Source organism: Leptopilina heterotoma, unplaced genomic scaffold (genome assembly GCF_015476425.1).
Source record: "Leptopilina heterotoma isolate Lh14 unplaced genomic scaffold, ASM1547642v1 Lhet_0, whole genome shotgun sequence".
Classification (NCBI taxonomy): Eukaryota; Metazoa; Arthropoda; class Insecta; order Hymenoptera; family Figitidae; genus Leptopilina; species Leptopilina heterotoma.
The window spans coordinates 2,270,343-2,292,027 of record NW_025110811.1 but is presented as its reverse complement, the minus strand read 5'-3'; the positions used below and the strand labels follow the sequence as shown (position 1 = coordinate 2,292,027).

Genomic DNA, 21,685 nt, shown 5'->3' with positions numbered 1-21,685 from the left:
AATTTAATAAAAAAAGTTCAATTATTTTCAAAAGTAATAAAATTCTTTGCAAAAATTCAATTATTTTTAAATATATTAAAATGCTTTTTAGGAATTCAATTATTTTCAAAAGTAATAACATTTTTTTGCAGAAATTCAATTATTTTCATAAATAACAATATTCATCACAAGAATTAAATTATTTAAAAAAAATATTAAAACTCTTGACAGAATTTCGATTTTTTTTTTCAAATTTTTGAATTAATTTTAGAATTAAATTCCACGAAAAATGCAATTATTTGGAAAAATTTTATTAAAGTTCACCGAAAGAATTAAATTTTAAGCAGTATTCAATTGTTAAATAAAATTTTTTTTAAATAATTGAATTCTCGTAGAATTTTCTAATAAAAATTGATTCAAAAATGAATTTTAATTAAAATTTTAAATAATAATTGAATATTAGAAGCATTATGGGATGAATTTTTAGAAATAATTGAATTTTGAAAAGGTTTTTAAATTAAAATCTTTGAAAATCTGAATTTTTCGTACTTTTAATTAACAATTTTGAAGAATTAATTTTTTTTGAAAAAGGTAATTAGTTAATCTTTAATAATTATAAAACACAAATAAAGAAATTGAATATTCATAAGAGTCGTTGAATTTAGCCAAAAAAAAATAAGTTATTGATGTTTTTGAATAATTTTACATTTAAAGGAATTCGCAATTAAATATAAAAGAACATTTTTTTTTTCAATATTTATTTTCATAAATAATAAAATAATAATAAATCAGGGAAAAAGAAAAATTCCTTTTTTTTTTGGCAACGCTGATTATTCATTAATATAAATATTCTTTTTTACAGGCTTTTGATTATTTTGGTATTTGACGGACATGTTTGGAACATGAAATTACTTCATCCGGATGTTTTTACGTCTTTCTCTTTGGCCTCTATGACGGAACTTCCAGCAGCAATTCTACTTGCTTTGTTCCTGGACAAATGGGGACGACGGTGGATGGGATTCTTTTCTATGATAATCTGCGGAATTTTCTCCTTTATTGCTGTCGTTATGCCCGAAGGTATTTGAATTTCTCGGTTTTAACTTTGATCAGTCATTAAAAACAATTTCATCATCACAATAGAACAAAGAAGTCGAAAAATTTAATGAAAACATTTTTCTCAAATCTGTTATTTAATCAGTGATTTTGATTTTGTTTCTTAAATTCCAAAATTCAGATATTAATCAGTAATTTAGATTTTTTTCTTAAATTACAATTTTGGAATTTACGTTTTAATTTAATGAAAACATAAAAATGTTTTCATTAAATTAAAACGTAAATTCCAAAATTTAGATATTAATCAGTAATTTAGATTTTTTCTTAAATTACAGTTTTGGAATTTACGTTTTAATCAGTAATTTAGATTTTTTTTTTAAATTGCAATTTTAGAATTTACGTTTTTTAATTTAATGAAAACATTTTTCTCAAATCAGTTATGTAATCAGTGATTTAGATTTTTTTTTTTAAATTACAATTTTGGAATTTACATTTTTTAATTTAGAAGTGAAAAAATTGGATTTTACAAATAAAAAATGTTTTCTGATAAAATGCTAATATTTTTGAATGTAAATATTTTCGCGTGCGTTTTTCGATTTTTAGTATCTATATAAAGATATATATAGAGATGTGAAATTTGATGTTATTGGTTTTATGAAATTAGGTCCCGCAACAGTGGCCATGGCAATTTTGGCTCGACTTGGCGTGAATATTGCTGCAAACATTGGTTTCCAATATGCAGCTGAAATGTTACCGACAGTTGTTCGCGCTCAGGGAGTATCTCTTATTCACATCATTGGTTACTTTGCACACATCATTGGTCCCTATGTCATTTATCTGGTAATGAAACGTTTATCTCAGATTATCATTTTTTAATAGCACAATTTTTTCCGGTATAAATTTTTTATTTTCGAAATAAATATTTAAATAATGAAATTTATGTATTGAGAATCTTTTTTCTTTTGAGTATCTTTTTGAGTATCTATAATAATTTTTAGAGTGAATCAGAATATTCACGAGGTTCAGGAAAAAAAGCATAAAACTTTAATAAGAGAAATGTCGGGAAAAAAATAAAAAATAAAACTTTACTTGAATTTATTTTGAGGGATTAAATTAAAATTGTGATAAATTCTCTTTTCAAGGCGGATATCGCTGAGGAACTGCCACTTATAAGTTTGGGCGTCTTATCCATAATAGACGCTCTTTTGACTCTGGGATTACCGGAAACTTTGGACCAAGATCTTCCGGAATCACTCGAGGAGGGTAATGACTTTGGCAAAGAACAAAGCTTTTGGTGGATTCCCTGCCTCTCATCGTAAGTTATAAATTATCAATTCCTTCTCTATAATCTAATTCAACTAATTTAAGCGAAATGAAAGAAAAAAAAAAGGAAAGCCAGGCTTCGCACTCATTTACTAAAACCTACTATATTTACTACTTTTTTTTACCATTAGCTACTATTTGGATACATTTTTTAAATTTGTGACACTAAAAGATAATTTTTTGTATTTTTTTTCCAAAATTTGAACTACTTTAAAATTTAAATTCGCGGTTGGGATAAAGTTTTTCTAAAATGTATTTTCTAATATTTTATTTTCTAAAAATTTGTTTTCTAAGAAAAGTGAATTTCTAAAAAACTTTTTTCTAATGAAGGTGATTTTCTAATTTTCCTTCTTCTAATAAAGGTCATTTTCTAAAAATTTCTTTTACTAATAAAGGTAATTTTCAAAATCTTTTTTAATAAAATTTCTCAAATGAATTCAATTATTTAAAAAAAACATTAATAAAATACTTCACAAAAATTCAATTAATATCATGATTAATAAAATTTTTACAATAATTTAATTATATGAAATTTAATTTCTAAAAAAAATTTTGAAAGAAATCAATTATTTAAAATATTTACTTAAAATACTGTGGAAGAAATTAATTATTTTCGAAAATTCTGATAACAATTGCTTATAAGCATTAAATTATTTTCATAAATAATTAAATTCATTGCAAGAATTCAATTATTTTTATAAATAAAAAAAAAATTTCACACAAATTCAATTATTTTAAAAATTTATTAAAATTCGTTGAAAAAATTAAATTATTTAAATAAATAAAAAAAATTTTTCACAAAAATTCAATTATTTAAAAAGTTTGCAAAAATTCAATTATTTTCATAAATAAAAAAATTTTTTAAAGAGATTCCATTATTTAAAAAAATTTTTAAATAAACTCTTTGCAAAAATTCAATTATTTTAGTAAATAAAAAAAAAAATTTCATAGAAATTCAATTATTTAAAAAATTTACTAAAATTCAATGCAAAAATTCAATTATTTTTATAAATAAAAGAAATTTTTCACAGGAATTGCATTATTTAAAAAAATTTTTAATAAAATTTTTCGAAAGAATTCAATTACTTTCTAAAATTTTTTAAAAATACATCAAAAGAATTCAATTGTTTTTATAAATAGTAAAATTCTTGGCAAGTATTGAATTATTTTTATAAATAGTAAAATTTTTCGCAAAAATAAAATTATTTTTATAAATAATAAAATGTTTTACAGGAATTCTATAATTTAAAATAATTTTTAATAAAATTTTTTCCAAGAATTCAATTATTTACATAAATAATTCTTCGAAAGAATTCAATTATTTATAATTGAAATAAATTGAAATAAATTCAATTATTTTGAGGCATTTTAATAAAATTCTTTGCAAAATTCAATTATTTTCATAAATAACAATATTCATCACAAGAATTCAATTATTTTCATAAATACCAAAATTCTTCACAGAAATTCAATTATTTAAAAAAGTTACTGAAATTCGTTGCAAGAATTCAATTATTTTCATAAATAATAAAATTCTTCACACGATTTCAATTATTTTTAATACAATTTTAAATGAATTCCTCGAAAAATGTAATTATTTTCAAAAATGTTATTAAAATTTTGAGAAAAAAAATCAATTATTTAGATAATTTTGATAACATTATTTATTTATAAGTATTTAATTCACTCTTAAAGCTACTATTTGACACTTTTTTTAAAATTAATTATTGAGTGCGAAGCCTGCGAATCGAAAAAATGTTTCTTATAATAATAAATTATTTTTTCAATTTTTGAAGAACGTATAAAAGGTTTATAAATTTAATAATTTTTACAAATTTGAAATATAATTAATAATTACAATTATGATTCGTAATCATACGTTTTACTGATTATAATAAAATTTTGCAGGTCACACGTAAAAAAGAAGAAATACAGAAGAAAGTTAGGCGCAACAAATGCTGGTTTCAATCCAGGAAGTTTATCGAGGATCGACTCCACCCGATTGTAGCTAAGTGACAAAAATTTATTATAAAATCTTCTCTAATTTTTCCTATTCTTTTTTTTTTGTAAATAGTTCCTCAAGTACACTCATGTGATTTACATAGACGTTAAGTCGAGAGAGAAGCTGAACTGAGTGATCGTTGTTATTTTCCGAAAGTATTGACAAGTTTTCAATTATCGAAAACAAAAATAATTTGTGATTGATTATGTCATTTTTTAATTATGTCAAAATATTTTTATTTTTTCTCATAAAAAAATGAGAAGATCTTAAATTTTTTTAATTAAAAAATTGTATGTGATTTACATAATTGACCTATTCACCTATTTCACAATAGGTGAAGAAAAAAAATATTAAAGGTGATAGAAACAAAGAAATACTGTGAGATGACAAAAAGGCAAATAATTTTTTCTTTGCCAAAACAAACTGTATTTTCACAAATCAGAAAATAAGAAATGTAGAATTTAAATTTTTAACATTTTACTATTCGTAAGTGCCTTGAATTTAATATTTTTTAAGTAACCGAATCTGTTTGTTAGAAAAATTAAAGAACAAATATATGAAAGAGAAATTCAAAATAATAATTGCTCAACGATATATTAAAAATTAATAATAAAAATAATAATTAATAATGAAAATAAGAAATAATTTTTGCCATCGAAGAAATAAATTTCATTGAAAGAAAACCAGATTTACACGTTATACGATTGTTTAAATAAAACAAAAATCGTGCTCATATTTTCCATTATTATCATCAAAGATAAAGAAACAAATTTTTCGATATTTCAATTTATGTACTCGATAATGCTCAATTTGAAATATCGTTTTCCATTTTAAGTAGCAGGTAATAAAGTAGAATCATTCGCGTACTTACTACTGATTCGCAGAATCTTAAAAACAAAGAGAGAATCAATTCTTGCCGAATTTATTGTGAGGAGAAAAAAAGATTATGTTAATAATTGACTCTTTCTTGCTTGTTTGTTAATAATGTGGTGAGAAGTAACCATTTTTAGAAAACTATTATTATAAATACACAAAACATATTAATATGTAAACAAATTGTAGATAGAAATGTCAGCATAAAAAAAAAAATGAATGTTCATTAATTTGTACAGTATTGGAATGAATGCTAATTATCGAATTCGACATCGTGTATGTGTGTGTGTGTGTGTGAAATATTATTGTATACCAAATGACAATAAAAAAAATTTGGTATCAAAATTTTCTTTTGATTCCAAGACAAATATTAATTTCTTGTCTAAATATTGATTTTTTCGAGCTTTTGATTTTTTATTATAAAAAATTTAATAAGTCGAAGATTCAATAAGGTAAATTCAATTCAATGAGTTAAAGACTATTGTCTTTAACAAAAGACGACTTATTGACTTTAATGAAAATGGGCCAAAATTTTTTATCTCTGCAAAAATTCTTCCCCTCCTGTAGAGTCTGTCGTAGACTTTTGCCTGCAGTTTCCGGTAGAAAAAGAATTAAAATTGAATTCAATAGACCCAAGACAGCGAGTATTATAATTGGTAATTCCCTCCAAGTACTTCCCTGAGAAGAAAAAACAAAAAAGAAATTAGAATTTAATAAAATTGATAACTGAATAATAAAATATAATTTTTACCAAAAAGAATAAATAGGGTGCTAGAAAATGCATCAGAACACTTAAAAAATGAACCAACGCTGTTCCCTGGGTTCTTAGAGTGGTGGGAAAAAATTCCGGTATGTAGAGACAAAATAAACATTGTATACTGTTCATAACCAATCGACTCAAGGATCCCATGATAATTTTTGCTATTTCTGTTAAAGAAAATTAATAAAAGAAAAAAATTAGTATTTTGGTTTTCAAAAGAAAATACTATTTTTTTTTCAATTTGGTTTCAATTTTGGAAAATTTTTTATAAAGTATAATATATATTTTACCTGATTTAACGAGAATAAATATAAAACTGAATATTGTCAGTAAACATAAACCCAAACATCCGCTAAATCTGCGACCCCATCGATTAGCAGTTATTATAACTAATAAACTAGAGAGAAATGCTTCAATAGCGAACCAAGTGAAAGACATAAAGAGAGTCATTTTATAACGATTTAAATAATAGATGTTCACGTCTAATATTAAAGACGAAATTGCGCTGAAATTATAAATATTTAGTATTCTAAAAAAATATTATAATAACTATTGTTCAAATTAAATATTCAAACGAACGTTTATCTTATTATAATTTTGAAAGTATTTTATTTATCAATATTAATTTATCAACAATTTATTTTTCAATATTCATTCATTGAATTTTATTATTAATTTTATTTATTTTATTTTTTATTAATGTTATTTATTTATTCTTCAAGATTTAATTTGTACTAATAAATGAAATCTTGATGAACGAATGAAAAAATCAAAATTAAAAATAAAATGGAATCGAAAATAAAATTCATTCATTGAATTTAATTATTAATTTTATTTATTATTAATATTATTTATTCATTCATCAAGATTTAATTTATACTAATAAATTAATGAATATGAATAATGAATATGAATATGAATAATTAATGAATAAATGAAAAAGTCAAAATTAAAAATAAAATGGAATTGAAAATAAAATAGAAAATAGAAATCAAAAATAAAATCCACTTACAAAATGATTGATAAGAGAAGAGAATTTTTCGCAAGTGCTGAAGTTTTTCTCAAATCGAAGAGAGTGGCATTTTCAACAATATTTTTTAAATAAGTTATGTTTAACTGCAAATGTTAATCGATAGTTAATGACAATAATAATAATTAAAGAATAGTTTTGAAAATAATAATTAATTTTTTAATAAGTGATTTCTAAAAAATTTGAATCTAAAATTATTTAAAACAATAATTCTTTCTACAAAATTTATTAAAATTCTATTGAAAATAAAATTCAAATTTATAAAGAATTTTATCAAAACTTTTGAAAATATGTAATTGAATTGGTTCGAAAAATTTTTTAACAGCTTTTAAAAATGAAGGAGAAAAAGTTGATTATTTATTAAAATAGGCTTTTAATTCTTGTGGAGAATTTTAAAATTTAAAAAAATAATGGAGTCATTTTTTACAATTATTTTTGGAAAATAATTGAAATTTTCAAAGAATGTAATAAAACTTATGAAAATAATTGAATTTTTTAGAAAAATTTTATTACAATTTTTAAAAATAAGGGAAAAAAATTTTATTATATTTATCAAAATAATTCAATTTTTGTGGAGAATTTTACAATTTAAAAAAATAATTAAATTCTCTCAAAAAATATTATTAAAAAGTTTTTCTTAATAATTAAATCCATTCGTGAAATGTTATTAAAATTATTTTTTGAAAATAATTGAATTTTTTCGAGAAATTCTATTAAAATTGTATTGAAAATAATTGAATTCTCACAAAGAATTTTATTAGTTTATGAAAATAATCGAATTCTTTCAAAGAATTTTATTAAAAATTTAGGAAGTAATTCAATTCTTGCCAAGAATTTTATTTAAATAATTATTAAAAATATTTGAATTGTTTTGAAAAATTTTATTTGGATTATTTGAAAATAATGGGATATTTTTTAATAATTTTTATAGAAAATTTTGCAAGTAATTTAATTTTTTGAAGAATAATTGAATTTTTTAGAAAAATTTAATTTTAATTCTTGTGGTGAATTTTACAATTTTGGAAAATAATTGAATTCTTCAGAAAAATGTAATTAAAAATTTGTTTAAATTAATTAATTCTTTCGTGAAATTTTATTAAACTTGTATTAAAAATAATTGAATTCCTTTGAAGTATTTTTTAAAAATTTTTGAAAATAATTGAATTTTTTCGAGAAACTCTTTTAAAATTGTATTGGAAATAATTGAATTCCTGCGAAGAATTTGACTAAATATAAAAATAATTGAAGTCTTTCAAATCCTTTTCAAATAATTAAATTCTGGCGAAAAATATTATTAATTATTATAATAATAATTAACTTACAATAAATTAATCAATTATTCTAAATTCCGGATTTTTACCATTCACTTCGGATATTCTTCGAATTCTTTTTTTAATTTCTTCAAACTTTCCTCTGGATACATACCAACTAAAAAAAGAAAATAAATTTTATTATTTATTGAAATAAATAATTTTATTATAAGACAAAAATTTAGTAATTTTTGTTATTGTCTTACCGAATGCTTTCTGGCATTAAGAATGTGAGTAAAAAACAAACAAGAAGTGGCACTGAATTTATATAAGCCAAAATTCTCCAATTTCTCGAAAAATATGAAATCCAAGTTAATATCAATACCCCAATACTGAGATTAAAACCAACGCCCAGTGAAGCAATTAATGATCTTTTTCTTGTTGCCGTATATTCCAAAACTATAAATTATAATAGCAGTAAGTTTCGTTTCTTATAACTCAAGTTTTATTTTCTATAATAAATATTGTAAATACTTCCAGGATTTTATGGTTTATGTCTTATAAATTGAATAAATAATCGAAATAATGGCAAATTTAATAATTAAGATGAAAGGAAAAAAATCTAGATAAAGAAAAAAAAGGTGAAAATAATATTTACCGATAATCAAAGGAATATTTATAATGTTATCAAATGCGAAACCCATGAAAAATCGGCAAAGAGCGAAGGACCAAAAATTGTGGGTGTTAGCAGTTCCAATTGAAGCAATAAATGCCGTTGCTGAGCAACAAAGTAAACCTTTCTTCCGACCATAGCGATCGGAGATCCAACCGAAGAGAAAATTTCCACAAATCGAACCAATGTAAAAAATTGATTGAGCCGCTGCTACTAGGTATTCTTGGTCGCAAACCCAGTTCAACTGTATGGAAATTTGAAACAATTATTAAAAAACTTTTTAAAATGTCATTATTTCTATTTTCAAAAAATTCAAAATTGAATTTTAATAAAATCCATTGCAAAATTCAATTATTTTCATAAATAACAATATTCATCATAAGAATTCAATTATTTTCATAAGTAATAAAATTCAATTATTTTAAAAAATTTGAATAAAATTCATAGCAAAATTTCAATTATTTTCTTAAATTTTAATAAAATTCATGGCAAAATTTCAATTAGTTATAAAAATTTTACTCTATTCAATGATTTTCACTATTCTACTATTTTAATGAAATTTCCCAAAATAATTCAATTCTTAAACAAAAATTTTGATAATATTCTACAATAAACAATTCATTATTTTCCAAAAGAATAAAAATTTCACTGGAATCCAATTATTTAAAATAGAATTTGCATAAATTCTTTTATGAAAACACCAAATATTTTAAAATTTGACATTAAATTATTTTTAAAAAAAATTGGAAAATTTTACGCAAACATTCAATTATTTTCATAATAAAAATTTCATAGGAATTTAATTATTTAAAATAGAATTTGCATTCAATTTTTTGAAAAAGATTATTAAAAAATTTGTCATAAGAATTCTTTGGAAAATTCAATTATTTCTATAAATAAAAATATTTATCACAAGAATTCAATTCTTTTCCAAAGTATTAAAATTCTTTGCAGTAATTCAATTATTTAAAATAATTTTAATAAAATTCTGTGCAAAATTCAATTATTTTTAAAAATTTTTCACAATTCAATGATTTTTAGTATCTATTATTTTAATAAAATTTTCCAAAGGAATTTAATTATATTTAAAAAATATTATAATAACATTCTTCGTCGAGTTTTAATTATTTTCAAAAATTGTAATAATATTCTTGACAAAATTTCAATTATTTTCAAAATTTCTTCGTAATTCAGTGATTTTCAATATCTCCTATTACCATAAAACTTATCAAATAAATTCATTTTGTTTAAAAAAATCTTGAAAACATTGCACTCAAACATTCAATTATTTTTATAAATAATAAAAGTTACGCAGGAATTCAATTATTTGAAATAGAATTTGAATACAATTTTTCGAACAAAATCAATTAAGATCTAAAAATATTTTATAAAAATTCTTCGTGACAATTCAATTATTTTCACAAATAACAAAATTTTTCTCAGAAATTCAATTATTTTCAGAAAATTTTAATAAAATTCTTGACAAAATTTCCATTATTTTTATAAATAATAAATATTTCATAGGAATTCAATAAATTTTATAAATTAATAGTAAATAATACAATTTTTTACTGGAATTGAATTATTTAAAAAATTGTAATAAAATTCTTCGCAAGAATTCAATTATTTTCATAAATATGTAAAAATCTACTCAGGAATTCAATTATTTACATAAATAATAAAATTCTTTTTAGGAATTCAATTACTTTTATAAATAATAAAACTAATCGTAGAATTTCAATTATTTTTGATGCAATTTGAAATGGAATCATCAAAAAAAGCAATTATTCTTAAAAATTATTTTAAAATTCGTCGAAATAATTAAGTTTTAAGAAACATTCAATTATTTAATAAATTATTTATGTTTGTATTTAAATAATTGAATAAAATTTTCTAATAAAAATTTGTTTAAAAATTGAATTTTTAGTTAAAAATTTAGATAATAATTGAATATTAGAAGCATTAAGGCATAAATTTTTAGAAATAATTGAATTTTGAAAAGGTTTTAAATTAAAATCTTTGAAAATCCGAATTTTCCATACTTTTAACTAACAATTTTGTAGAATTAATTTTTTTGAAAAAGTTTAATATTGAATTGGTTTTTGAAATTATTTGAAGCTTTTAATTTCTAATATATATTTGATTGAAAAATTTTCAAATAATCGAAATTTTGTAAAATTGAATTCTAAACAAATGGATTTGAAAATTCTCAAAGAACTTTTTCAAATAATTTATTTATTACAATGAAAGAAATTCGTAAATAAATGTAATAGAACATTTTTTTTTTGAGTAAAAATAAATAATAAAATAAATAATTTTCTTTAGCTTCATGAAAAGTTCAAAATTTTGTCTGCAAATCAGTGAAAAGTCAGGAAAAAGCAAAATAAAATTTTGGTAGCAACCCTGTTTAATTAAATATTAATTTTGTTTCAATTTCTCAATTTTAATAATTAATTATTATATTTTACCTCAGTACCGATGCTGGAGTACGGAATCTCATTAAAATCGTACTCCCATTGATTGCACTGAATTATTTCTTCTGTTTCCCATTTTGAAAAATTATAATTCTCTTCTAATTTTTCACTAATATTTGGGAAATTATATTTTCTATAATGACATCTGTCAAAAAATGGATATTTTCCTTGTGGAATAACTAGTTTAAATCTGTAATAAAATTCTTAAATTTATAACTGGAAAAAATTTATTTGATTCAAATAATCGGTTTGTTATATGAAATAATCGATTTGTTATATCAAATAAATATTTACTTGAATCAATTTTTATTTAAATTTAATTAATATATTTGCTTAAAAACTTAAATTATTGATTCAGATACAATTTAATTTGCACTTAATTAAAAATTCTTTGTTTCAAGTAAATATTTATTTTTGTCGGTTATTTGAACCAATTTCTTTTTTAATTGTAACATTTTTTGTTTCTTTCGTTAATTTATGTTAACAATTAGAAAAAATACCTTTGCTCTTTTGTTAAATTAAAATCAATAAACTCATTGACTTTACACCAGTGTTTTTGTGGCACAGCGGTTATAAATATTTGTGAGAAAAATACTATCATGAATGCCAAACCAAATGGTAGAAAAATTGTTATTAAAATCCATTGATATTTTCCCAAATCTCCAATGTAAGGTAAAACATCATCAAAAGTTTCGAAATTTTTTTTTCCTTTTCCGATTTTTAGACACTCGTTATTATCCTCGTCATCGTCTTTAATCATCATTAATTTGGTTTAATACGGAAAATTTTTTTTTATACTGAAAACGTAAATAAATATTACAGGAAAAGAATAATTAATAGTTAATTTTCAAAATTAATTTTTATTAACTTTTATTAATTTTTATTTAATTTTTATTTATTTTTATTTATTTTTATTTAATTTTTTATTTAAATATTAACAGTCAAGAAAGCCTTTGAATACAAATGATTTTTCAAAAATTAAAAAAAAAAACAATGTTTTAAGAATATAATAAAGTTTCGAAATTTTTTCTCCTATGTAATAATTTTGTTTCACTACTACTTTGATGCTAACATTGGTATGAACCTTGCAAATGATAATTTTGAATAAATAATAATCAGTATTAGAATCAGAATAATCATGAGAGTCATATAAGTAGTCATGTAAAATTCAAGTCATTTTTGAAAATTAAATTAGTTTATTTTTAGTCATACATTGATAGAAAAGCATTATAATATATTTTATTGGAAAGAATCCAAATAAAAATTGTTCAACAAAAATATGGCTAAAAGATGTAACAAGAATTTATTTTTATTATAAAAGGAAAACGTACATTCAATTTTTATCAATATTGAAAATTTCACCTTGTTTCAACCGATAATATCAAACAACAAAAATAAATAGTAATTATTAGCACGTGTAAAAAACAACATTTTTCTCAAATGCCACACTAGTCATTAATTTCAGTCTTATTTACCGTTATCTAAAGTCTGTAATTTAAAAGTTGATAATAAAGTAACTCATAATTTCTTTATCAAAATTTGATCCTTGTATGTGTAATTAGAATAATTAGAAATTAGAATAAATAGAAAAATAGTATTTTTAGACGCGAAAACTGGAAATAATTTTTAGGAATATAATTTCTTTGTTATTTGTTACTATTCTTAATCGATCCTTATTCTACTAAAATTTTTAATTTTTTTATAAAATATTTATTTAACAATTAAATTTTTAATTATACAATCAACTGTTGTAATAAATTTCTAGACAAAAATTGGCCAAAATTTTTTATTCTTGCAAAACTTCTCTCCATCTTGAAGAGTTTGACGTAAATTCTTCCCTGTCGTTTCAGGTAGGAAAAGAATTAGAATTGAATTTATTAAAGTTAACGTTGCAATTATTATCATCGGCAATTCTCTCCAAGTGCTTGCCTGTAACGAGAAAATAAAATACAATATAAATATATTTATATTAAATAATTCCTTATAAGGAATGCAGAAATCAAGAAAATTTTACGGAAATTTACTACAAATATAGTAAAATTTACTGTGGAATAATTTTTATTAGCAAATTTTACCATTTCGACACTTATTTTTGTACAAAACTTTTTCGAATCATTTTCTTTCGATATTAGTACAATTTGTAATTAAAAATTATTTACAGAGTAAATTTTACTATATCTGTAGTAAATTTTTAAAATTTTTTTTCGAGAATAGTAAAAGAATAACAATTTTTTCTAATTTTCATAAATAAATTATCTTTGCAAATAATAAAAATTTTTTTTGAAAAAAAAAGTTAATAATTTTTATGATTTTTGGGAGAAATTTTGCCAAGCCTAAAATATATTTTACTATTTTTTACTGAAATTTACTACAAATATAGTAAAATATTTTTATTATCAAATTTTAATATTTCTGTGTATAAATTTTACTACTCTTGATGTAAGTTTTTCTAATTTCGTAAAGAAATTTTCTTCGCAAATAATAAAAGTTATTCTCGAAATAAAAATTTGTAACAATAAATTTTACTATTTTATTTACAACTTTTTTTTACTACTTCTGATATAAATTTAAAAAATTTTAATAAATAAATTTTCTTCGCAAATAATAAAAATTATTCTGGAAATAAAAATTTGCAAAGTAGTAAATTTTACTATTTTGTACTAAAACTTATTACAAATATTGTAAAATTCACTTTGGAACAGTTTTTATTAGCAATAAATTTTACTATTTCCACTCTTTAATTTTTGTATAAAAATTTGTTGAGTAATTTTTTTCCAATATAGTACATTTTGTTATCAAAAATTATTATTTACAAATTAAATTTTACTACTTCTGAATTAAGTTTTTCTAATTTTAGGAAAGAAATTCTCTTCGGAAGTAGTAAAATAGAAATAATAGGCAAAAAAACAAAAGAAAGAAATTATAATTTTATTTTCCAAAATTTTGATAACATTTCTTTATAAGCATTAAATTATTTTCATAAATTTATTTATTTAGTAACACATTCAATTATTTAAAAAAATTTACTGAAATTCGATGCAAGAATTCAATTATTTTTGAAAATTATAAAATTCTTCACATAAATTCAATTATTTAAAAAAATTTACTGAACTTCGTTGCAAAAATTCAATTATTTTCATAAATAAAAAAAATATTCACAGCAATTCAATTATCTACAAACATTTACTGAAATTCGTTGCAAGAATTCAATTATTTCCATAAATAATAAAATTCTTCACAGAAATTCAATTATTTAAAAAAAATTTTAATAAAATTTTTCGAAAAAATTCAATTATTTTCTAAAATTTTAATAAACACTTCGAAAAAATCAATTATGTCGATAAATAATAAAATTATTCCCGAAAATTCAATTATTTTGAGGCATGTTAATAAAATTCTTTACAAAATTCAATTATTTTCATAAATAACAATATTCATCACAAGAATTCAATTATTTTCATAAATAAAAAAAAATTTTCACAGTAATTCAATTATTTTAAAAAATTTCCTGAAATTCGTTGCAAGAATTCAATTATTCTTATAAATAAAAAAAATTTTCACAGGAATTCAATTATTTAAAAAAATTTACTAAAATTCGTTGGAAGAATTTAATTATTTTCATAAACAATAAAATTCTTCACAGAAATTCAATTATTAAAAAAAATTTCCTGAAATTCGTTGGAAGAATTCAATTATTTTCATAAATAAAAAAAATTCTTAACAGAAATTCAATTATTAAAAAAAATTTCCTGAAATTCGTTGCAAGAATTCAATTATTTTTTAAAATTATAAAATTCTTCACATAAATTCAATTATTTAAAAAAATTTACTGAACTTCGTTGCAAAAATTCAATTATTTTTATAAATAATAAAAATTTTAACAGGGAATTCAATTATTTAAAAAAATGAATATTTACTTGAATCAAGTAATTCTTATTAAAATCAACTAAGTTGCTTCAAATTATAGGGAAATTATTTGTTCAACAAAAATTTATTCGATTTAAATAAAAATAAAATTTAATAGAAATTATTTGATATATTTACCAATACGATAATATATGGCGCAACAAAGTGCATGAGGACACTGACAAAATGAACCAAAGCACTACCTTGTGCCTTGAGAGTGGTTGGAAAAAAGTCGGCAACATATTGACTGTATAAGACTTGCACAAAACACATACACATTCGACCTATTGATCCGGCAACAATTTTTACAATTTCTGCCAAAAACCATAAAAAAAAAATTAAGCAATTAGAATGTAAATCGTATTTTCTTCTTTAAATAACAAAAGATGCAAAATTAATTAATTACCATTTTTTGTAAACACAAATGTAAAACCAAAAATTGTGGCTAGAAAGAGACCTATAAATCCACTGAATCTCAGACCCCATCGAACAGAAAATAATCTTACAAATAAAGAAGCTATAAATAATTCAACACTGAACCAAGTAAACGACATAAAAATTGTCATTTCGTATCTATTCGAATAATAAATATGTGTGTCCATCGTTAAAGTATTCTGTGCACTGAAATTTTTACAAATAGCCGATATAGTGTTTTTATTAAGTTATTAATAAAAAAGTATTTATGAAAAAAAATTGTTTAAACTTTCTTACAAAACAATTGCCAAGAGAATAACATTTTTCGAAAGACTTGGAGAACTTCTGAGATCCAAGAGAGTTGCATTTTCAACATTTTTATTTCTCCTCGTTATGTTTTCCTTGAGAAAAAAATTAATAATTATTAATAATAATAATAATAATAATATAATATCCAATAGTTGCCTTTTGGTGCCTTAGGGGAAATTTCAAAAACAAGTTTTTAACCTACCAAAGATTCTAGAAGCAAATCATCCTCCGGAACTTTACCATTTACTTTCGATATTCTTCGTAATTTTTTCAGAATTTTATCAGTCATGCCTTTCGTCAAGTACCAACTAGCAGGAAATTAATTGTTAATTTAAAAAAATAATTTTTAACTCAATTTTTAATTAGTCAGAATTAATTAAAAATTAATTTTTTAATTAGTCTAATTTAATTAAAAATCAATTTTTAATTAATCTAAATTAATTAAAAATTAATTTTTAACTAGTCTGAATTAATTAAAAATCCTTCTTTCTTCTCACCGAGCACTTTCTGGCATAAGAAGAGCAGTGATAAAACCAATAAGGCATATCAGTGAATTAAAGTAGACAAAGAGTCTCCAATTTTGAATTAAATAAGACGACCAGGTTACGACTAATAATCCAATTCCAAGACAAAATCCAAATAGAAGGCAACCAATCTCTGATCTTTTATTTGCAGAAACGTATTCTGAAACTGTTGAAAATTAGTTTATGAATACAAATTATAAATATTAATACTCAGATGATTTAAAGGCCAAAATTTGGCACTTAAGTAATTAAAAAAGTAAAAAAAGTTTTAAATCATAGTGAGAGTCATATTCACCAATAATAAATGGAATCATTACAATATTATCGAATGCAAAACCCATTAAAAATCGGCAAAGAGCGAAAGACCAAAAATTGTGGGTGTTAGCAGTTCCAATTGAAGCAATAAATGCCGTTGCTGAGCAACAAAGTAAACCTTTCTTCCGACCATAGCGATCGGAGATCCAACCGAAGAGAAAATTTCCACAAATCGAACCAATGCAAAAAATTGATTGAGCCGCTGCTACTAGGTATTCTTGGTCGCAGACCCAATTCATCTATGTAAAAATTCAATTTTTTAGTATTTTCTCTTGAGAATTTCTATTTATTTTCATATATATTTATTTAACAGGGTTGCCACAGGTGAGGAAGTCGGGGAATTCAGGGAAAAGTTAGGGATTATTATTAAAAGTACTGACAAAAAAATAAATTTTTAGAATTCATAAGAAATGTTTGAATTTTTTTTTTTAATTGACACGAAATTCAATTATTTATTTTCAAAAATTTTAATAAAATTCTTGTCAAAATTGTAATTATTTTAAAAAATTTTTCGCAATTTATATATTTTCAATATCTACTATTCTATAAAATTTAATTATTTTAAAAAATCTTGATAAAATTCTTCTGAAACATTCAATTATTTGTTTAAATAGATAATAAAAATTTCATAGGAATTCAATTATTTAAAATTGAAATTGTAAGTAAAAAAATCAATTATTTAAAAGTTTTTTTTTATAAAAATTCTTCCTAAAAATTCAATTATTCTCAAAAATAACAAATATTCCCCCGAAATTCAATTATTTTCAAAAAAATTTTAAAAAATTCTTTGCAAAATTCAATTATTTCCAATAGAAATAAAATTCTTCGCAGAAATTCAATAATGTTTTTTTTTTATAAAATTCTCTTCAAAATTTCAATTATCTTTATAAATAATATAATTCTTCTCCGCAATTCAATTATTTAAAACAAAAATTTTTAATAACATTCTTTAGAAAATTTCAATTATTTTCAAAAAGTTTCCAACAGAATTCAATTATTAAAAAAAAAATTAAATAAAATTCTACGCAAAGATTTAATTATTTTTATAAATAATGAAAATTTTCCAAGAATTCAATTATTTCCAAAAATTTTTAATAAAATTCTTGTGAAAATTTCAAATATCTTAAAAAATTTTTCTCAATTTAATGATTTTCAATATCGAACTGTGTATTTCCATAAAATTTACGTACAAAATTCAATTATTTAAAAAAATCTTGATAAAATTATTTTCAAACATTTAATTATTTTTATAAATAATGAAAATTTCACTGGAATTCAATTGTTTAAAATTTTTTACTAAAATTCGTTGCAAGAATTCAATTATTTCCAATAGAAATAAAATTCTTCGCAGAAATTCAATAATGTTTTTTTTTTATAAAATTCTCTTCAAAATTTCAATTATCTTTATAAATAATATAATTCTTCTCCGCAATTCAATTATTTAAAACAAAAATTTTTAATAACATTCTTTAGAAAATTTCAATTATTTTCAAAAAGTTTCCAACAGAATTCAATTATTAAAAAAAAAATTAAATAAAATTCTACGCAAAGATTTAATTATTTTTATAAATAATGAAAATTTTCCAAGAATTCAATTATTTCCAAAAATTTTTAATAAAATTCTTGTGAAAATTTCAAATATCTTAAAAAATTTTTCTCAATTTAATGATTTTCAATATCGAACTGTGTATTTCCATAAAATTTACGTACAAAATTCAATTATTTAAAAAAATCTTGATAAAATTATTTTCAAACATTTAATTATTTTTATAAATAATGAAAATTTCACTGGAATTCAATTGTTTAAAATTTTTTACTAAAATTCGTTGCAAGAATTCAATTATTTCCAATAGAAATAAAATTCTTCGCAGAAATTCAATAATGTTTTTTTTTTATAAAATTCTCTTCAAAATTTCAATTATCTTTATAAATAATATAATTCTTCTCCGCAATTCAATTATTTAAAACAAAAATTTTTAATAACATTCTTTAGAAAATTTCAATTATTTTCAAAAAGTTTCCAACAGAATTCAATTATTAAAAAAAAAATTAAATAAAATTCTACGCAAAGATTTAATTATTTTTATAAATAATGAAAATTTTCCAAGAATTCAATTATTTCCAAAAATTTTTAATAAAATTCTTGTGAAAATTTCAAATATCTTAAAAAATTTTTCTCAATTTAATGATTTTCAATATCGAACTGTGTATTTCCATAAAATTTACGTACAAAATTCAATTATTTAAAAAAATCTTGATAAAATTATTTTCAAACATTTAATTATTTTTATAAATAATGAAAATTTCACTGGAATTCAATTGTTTAAAATTTTTTACTAAAATTCGTTGCAAGAATTCAATGATTTTCATAAATAATAAAATTCTTCTTCTCAATTCAATTATTATTAAAAAAATTTTAATAAAATACTTGAGAAATTTTTTTAAAAATTTTCAAAAATTTTCTTTAATCCAATGATTTTTAATATCTAATATTTTAATAAAATTTTCCAAAAAAATTCATTTATTTAAAAAAGATTTTGGTAAAATTCTACTAAAAAAAACATTTAATTATTTTCATAAATAATAAAAATTTCAGAGGAATTCAATTATTTACAAATTTTTTATAAATATTTTTACAATAATTCAATTATTATCAATAGTAAAAGAATTCAAGGCAGAAATTCAATTATTTTCAAATTTTTTTATAAATTTCTTTGCAATAATTCAAATATTTTTATATAAAATAATAAATTTTTTACAAGAATACAAATATTTTTATAAAAATAATAAAACTCATCACAGAATTTCAATTATTTTTACAACAATTTTAATCAAATTTTTCGAAAAATATAATTCTTCTTAAAAATGTTATTAAAAAAAATTCTTCGAAAGAATTCCATTATTTAAAAATTAGTTGATAAAATTCTTTATGACAATTAAATTTTCAGAAACATTCAATTATTTAATAAATTATTTATTTTTGTATTTAAATAATTAAATATAATTTTCAAAAAAAAAATTGATTGATTTAAAATTCAAGATAATAATAATTGAATTGAAATAAAATTAATTTTAGAGAAGTTATAAATTATTGCCGAAATTCAATTAATTTCAAAAATAAATTATATTCTTCGTAAATATTCAATTATGTTAAAAATTTTTTTGTAAATTCTCGGCAAAATTTTAATTATTTTCAACAATTATCCTCAATTTAACAATTTTCAATATCATACTATTTTTTTTTATTAAAAATTTGAAAATTTTGAAAATTCCTAATTTTTATGAAAAAATAATAATGTTTAAATATTTAGTTTAAATAAAAATATTGATGCTTTCGAATAATTTTACAATTTAAGAAATTCGTAAATAAATGTAATAGAAAATTTTGATAATAATACAAATTTTTGAGCATCTAATCATTTTTAGAGTGAATCAGAATATTCTTTAGCTTCAGGGAAAAAGCTGTTGTTTTGGGAAAATATTGTCTGTAAATCATCGAAAAGTTAGGAAAAAGCAAAATTAAATTTTCGTAGCAACTCTGTTTAATTAAATTTTAATTTTGTTTTTAATTTCTCAATTTTAATCATTAATTATTATAAATTTACCTCAGTACCAATGCTGGAGTACGGAATCTCATTAAAATCGTACTCCCATTGATTGCACTGAATTATTTCTTCTGTTTCCCAGATTGAAAAATTATAATTCTCTTCCAATTCTTCACTAATATTTGGGAAATTATATTTTTTATAATGACATCTGTCAAAAAATGGATATTTTCCTTGTGGAATGACTAATTTAAATCTGTAATTAATTTTATTTTTGAATTTAAATAATTTTTACCTACAAGCCTGCTTTGTCTGTTTACAGAACAAGCTTCAAGTTCCTTGAGTTGTTTCTTTCCTTACACTGTAAAAAAAATTTCTTTGACTCAAATAACCGATTAATTGACTATTATCAATTAAATATTTATTTGAATCAAATAACATTTATTCGAGTCAATTAAATGGTATTTAAACCATTAATTTCAGTATTTGAACCATTAGTTTCAGTATTTAAAGCAAATATGAATTGAACCATTTAATTGACTCCAATAAATATTGTTTAAATCAATTAAATATTTAATTGATAATAGTCAATTAATCGGTTATTTGAATCAAATTTTGTAATCAAATTTTTTTTTCAGTGTAATTCATGATAATAACACAAAAAAAAATACCTTTGCTCTTGTGTTAAATTAAAATCCACGAATTCATTAACTTTACACCAATGTTTTTGTGGCACAACTGTAATAAATATTTGTGAGAAAAAAACTGTCGTGAATGCAATACCAAAGGGAAAAAATGTCAACAGCAATATCCATTGATATTTTCCAAAATCACCAACATATGATAATATATCATCGAAGGCTTCCAATTTTTTTTTACTTTTTTTGAAAAATTGTTCTCTAACATCACTAGGATCTTTCTCCATTTAATAATTTTATTTTTTTTTCAAAAACTTAAAGTTTGTATGAGAAAAGTTTTCTTTTCTGAAAGTCTATTTACTTTTAAAGCAAACAAGTATTGAGAATTAGAAAACATTAATGTTTAAATAACTAGTTGGAAATATAAAAATAACTATTCGTTTTTCTTTTATATTATTCTTTTTTTTTAATACTACTCGAGTAAAGTGAAGTTGTAAAAACCTGTAATTTAACTTTTAAGATTGCCTCGTAAGGTGATATAAATGATTCATGTTCAACAATGACTTTTTTCTGTTATCTTGCATTTATTTCAACTGTTAAAGTTTCTTGAATTGTTT

The 21,685-nt window shown here is 20.6% G+C and overlaps 4 protein-coding genes across 8 annotated transcripts in view; 1 reads left to right on the top strand and 3 right to left on the bottom strand.

Moving 5' to 3' along the window:
• The window catches only part of LOC122505299 (organic cation transporter protein-like), a 98,930-nt gene extending 93,336 nt beyond the window's left edge, over window positions 1-5,594 (top strand). For 3 of the 5 annotated variants that reach the window (XM_043617005.1, XM_043616920.1, XM_043616836.1), the window contains exons 7-10: window positions 842-1,056; window positions 1,697-1,872; window positions 2,175-2,347; window positions 4,264-5,594. In XM_043617005.1, coding sequence (XP_043472940.1) covers window positions 842-1,056; window positions 1,697-1,872; window positions 2,175-2,347; window positions 4,264-4,363 — 664 coding nt within the window. In that variant the 3' untranslated portion in view covers window positions 4,364-5,594. The remainder of the gene's footprint in view (window positions 1-841; window positions 1,057-1,696; window positions 1,873-2,174; window positions 2,348-4,263) is intronic. The other 2 variants (XM_043617161.1, XM_043617076.1) reach the window with 1 other exon arrangement.
• Window positions 5,595-5,824: 230 nt separating this feature from the next.
• Window positions 5,825-7,076, bottom strand: LOC122504994 (solute carrier family 22 member 1-like). The gene is made up of 3 exons (XM_043616425.1): window positions 7,003-7,076; window positions 6,281-6,495; window positions 5,825-6,157 (listed from the first exon to the last, which is right to left on the bottom strand). The coding sequence occupies exons 2-3, from the start codon at window positions 6,438-6,440 to the stop codon at window positions 5,934-5,936; spliced, it is 384 nt and encodes a 127-aa protein (XP_043472360.1). The 5' UTR covers window positions 6,441-6,495; window positions 7,003-7,076; the 3' UTR covers window positions 5,825-5,933.
• LOC122504924 (carcinine transporter-like) lies at window positions 7,037-12,303 on the bottom strand. Its single transcript, XM_043616313.1, has 6 exons — window positions 11,918-12,303; window positions 11,412-11,607; window positions 8,929-9,187; window positions 8,537-8,729; window positions 8,343-8,448; window positions 7,037-7,106 (listed from the first exon to the last, which is right to left on the bottom strand). Exons 1-5 carry the CDS (start codon window positions 12,178-12,180, stop codon window positions 8,349-8,351), a joined length of 1,011 nt encoding a protein of 336 aa, XP_043472248.1. The 5' UTR covers window positions 12,181-12,303; the 3' UTR covers window positions 7,037-7,106; window positions 8,343-8,348.
• An 875-nt stretch (window positions 12,304-13,178) lies between these two features.
• On the bottom strand, window positions 13,179-17,124 carry LOC122510348 (carcinine transporter-like). The gene is made up of 7 exons (XM_043624964.1): window positions 16,866-17,124; window positions 16,544-16,736; window positions 16,249-16,354; window positions 16,035-16,138; window positions 15,730-15,944; window positions 15,462-15,637; window positions 13,179-13,346 (listed from the first exon to the last, which is right to left on the bottom strand). The coding sequence occupies exons 1-7, from the start codon at window positions 17,122-17,124 to the stop codon at window positions 13,179-13,181; spliced, it is 1,221 nt and encodes a 406-aa protein (XP_043480899.1).
• Between the last annotated feature and the right edge of the window lie 4,561 nt (window positions 17,125-21,685).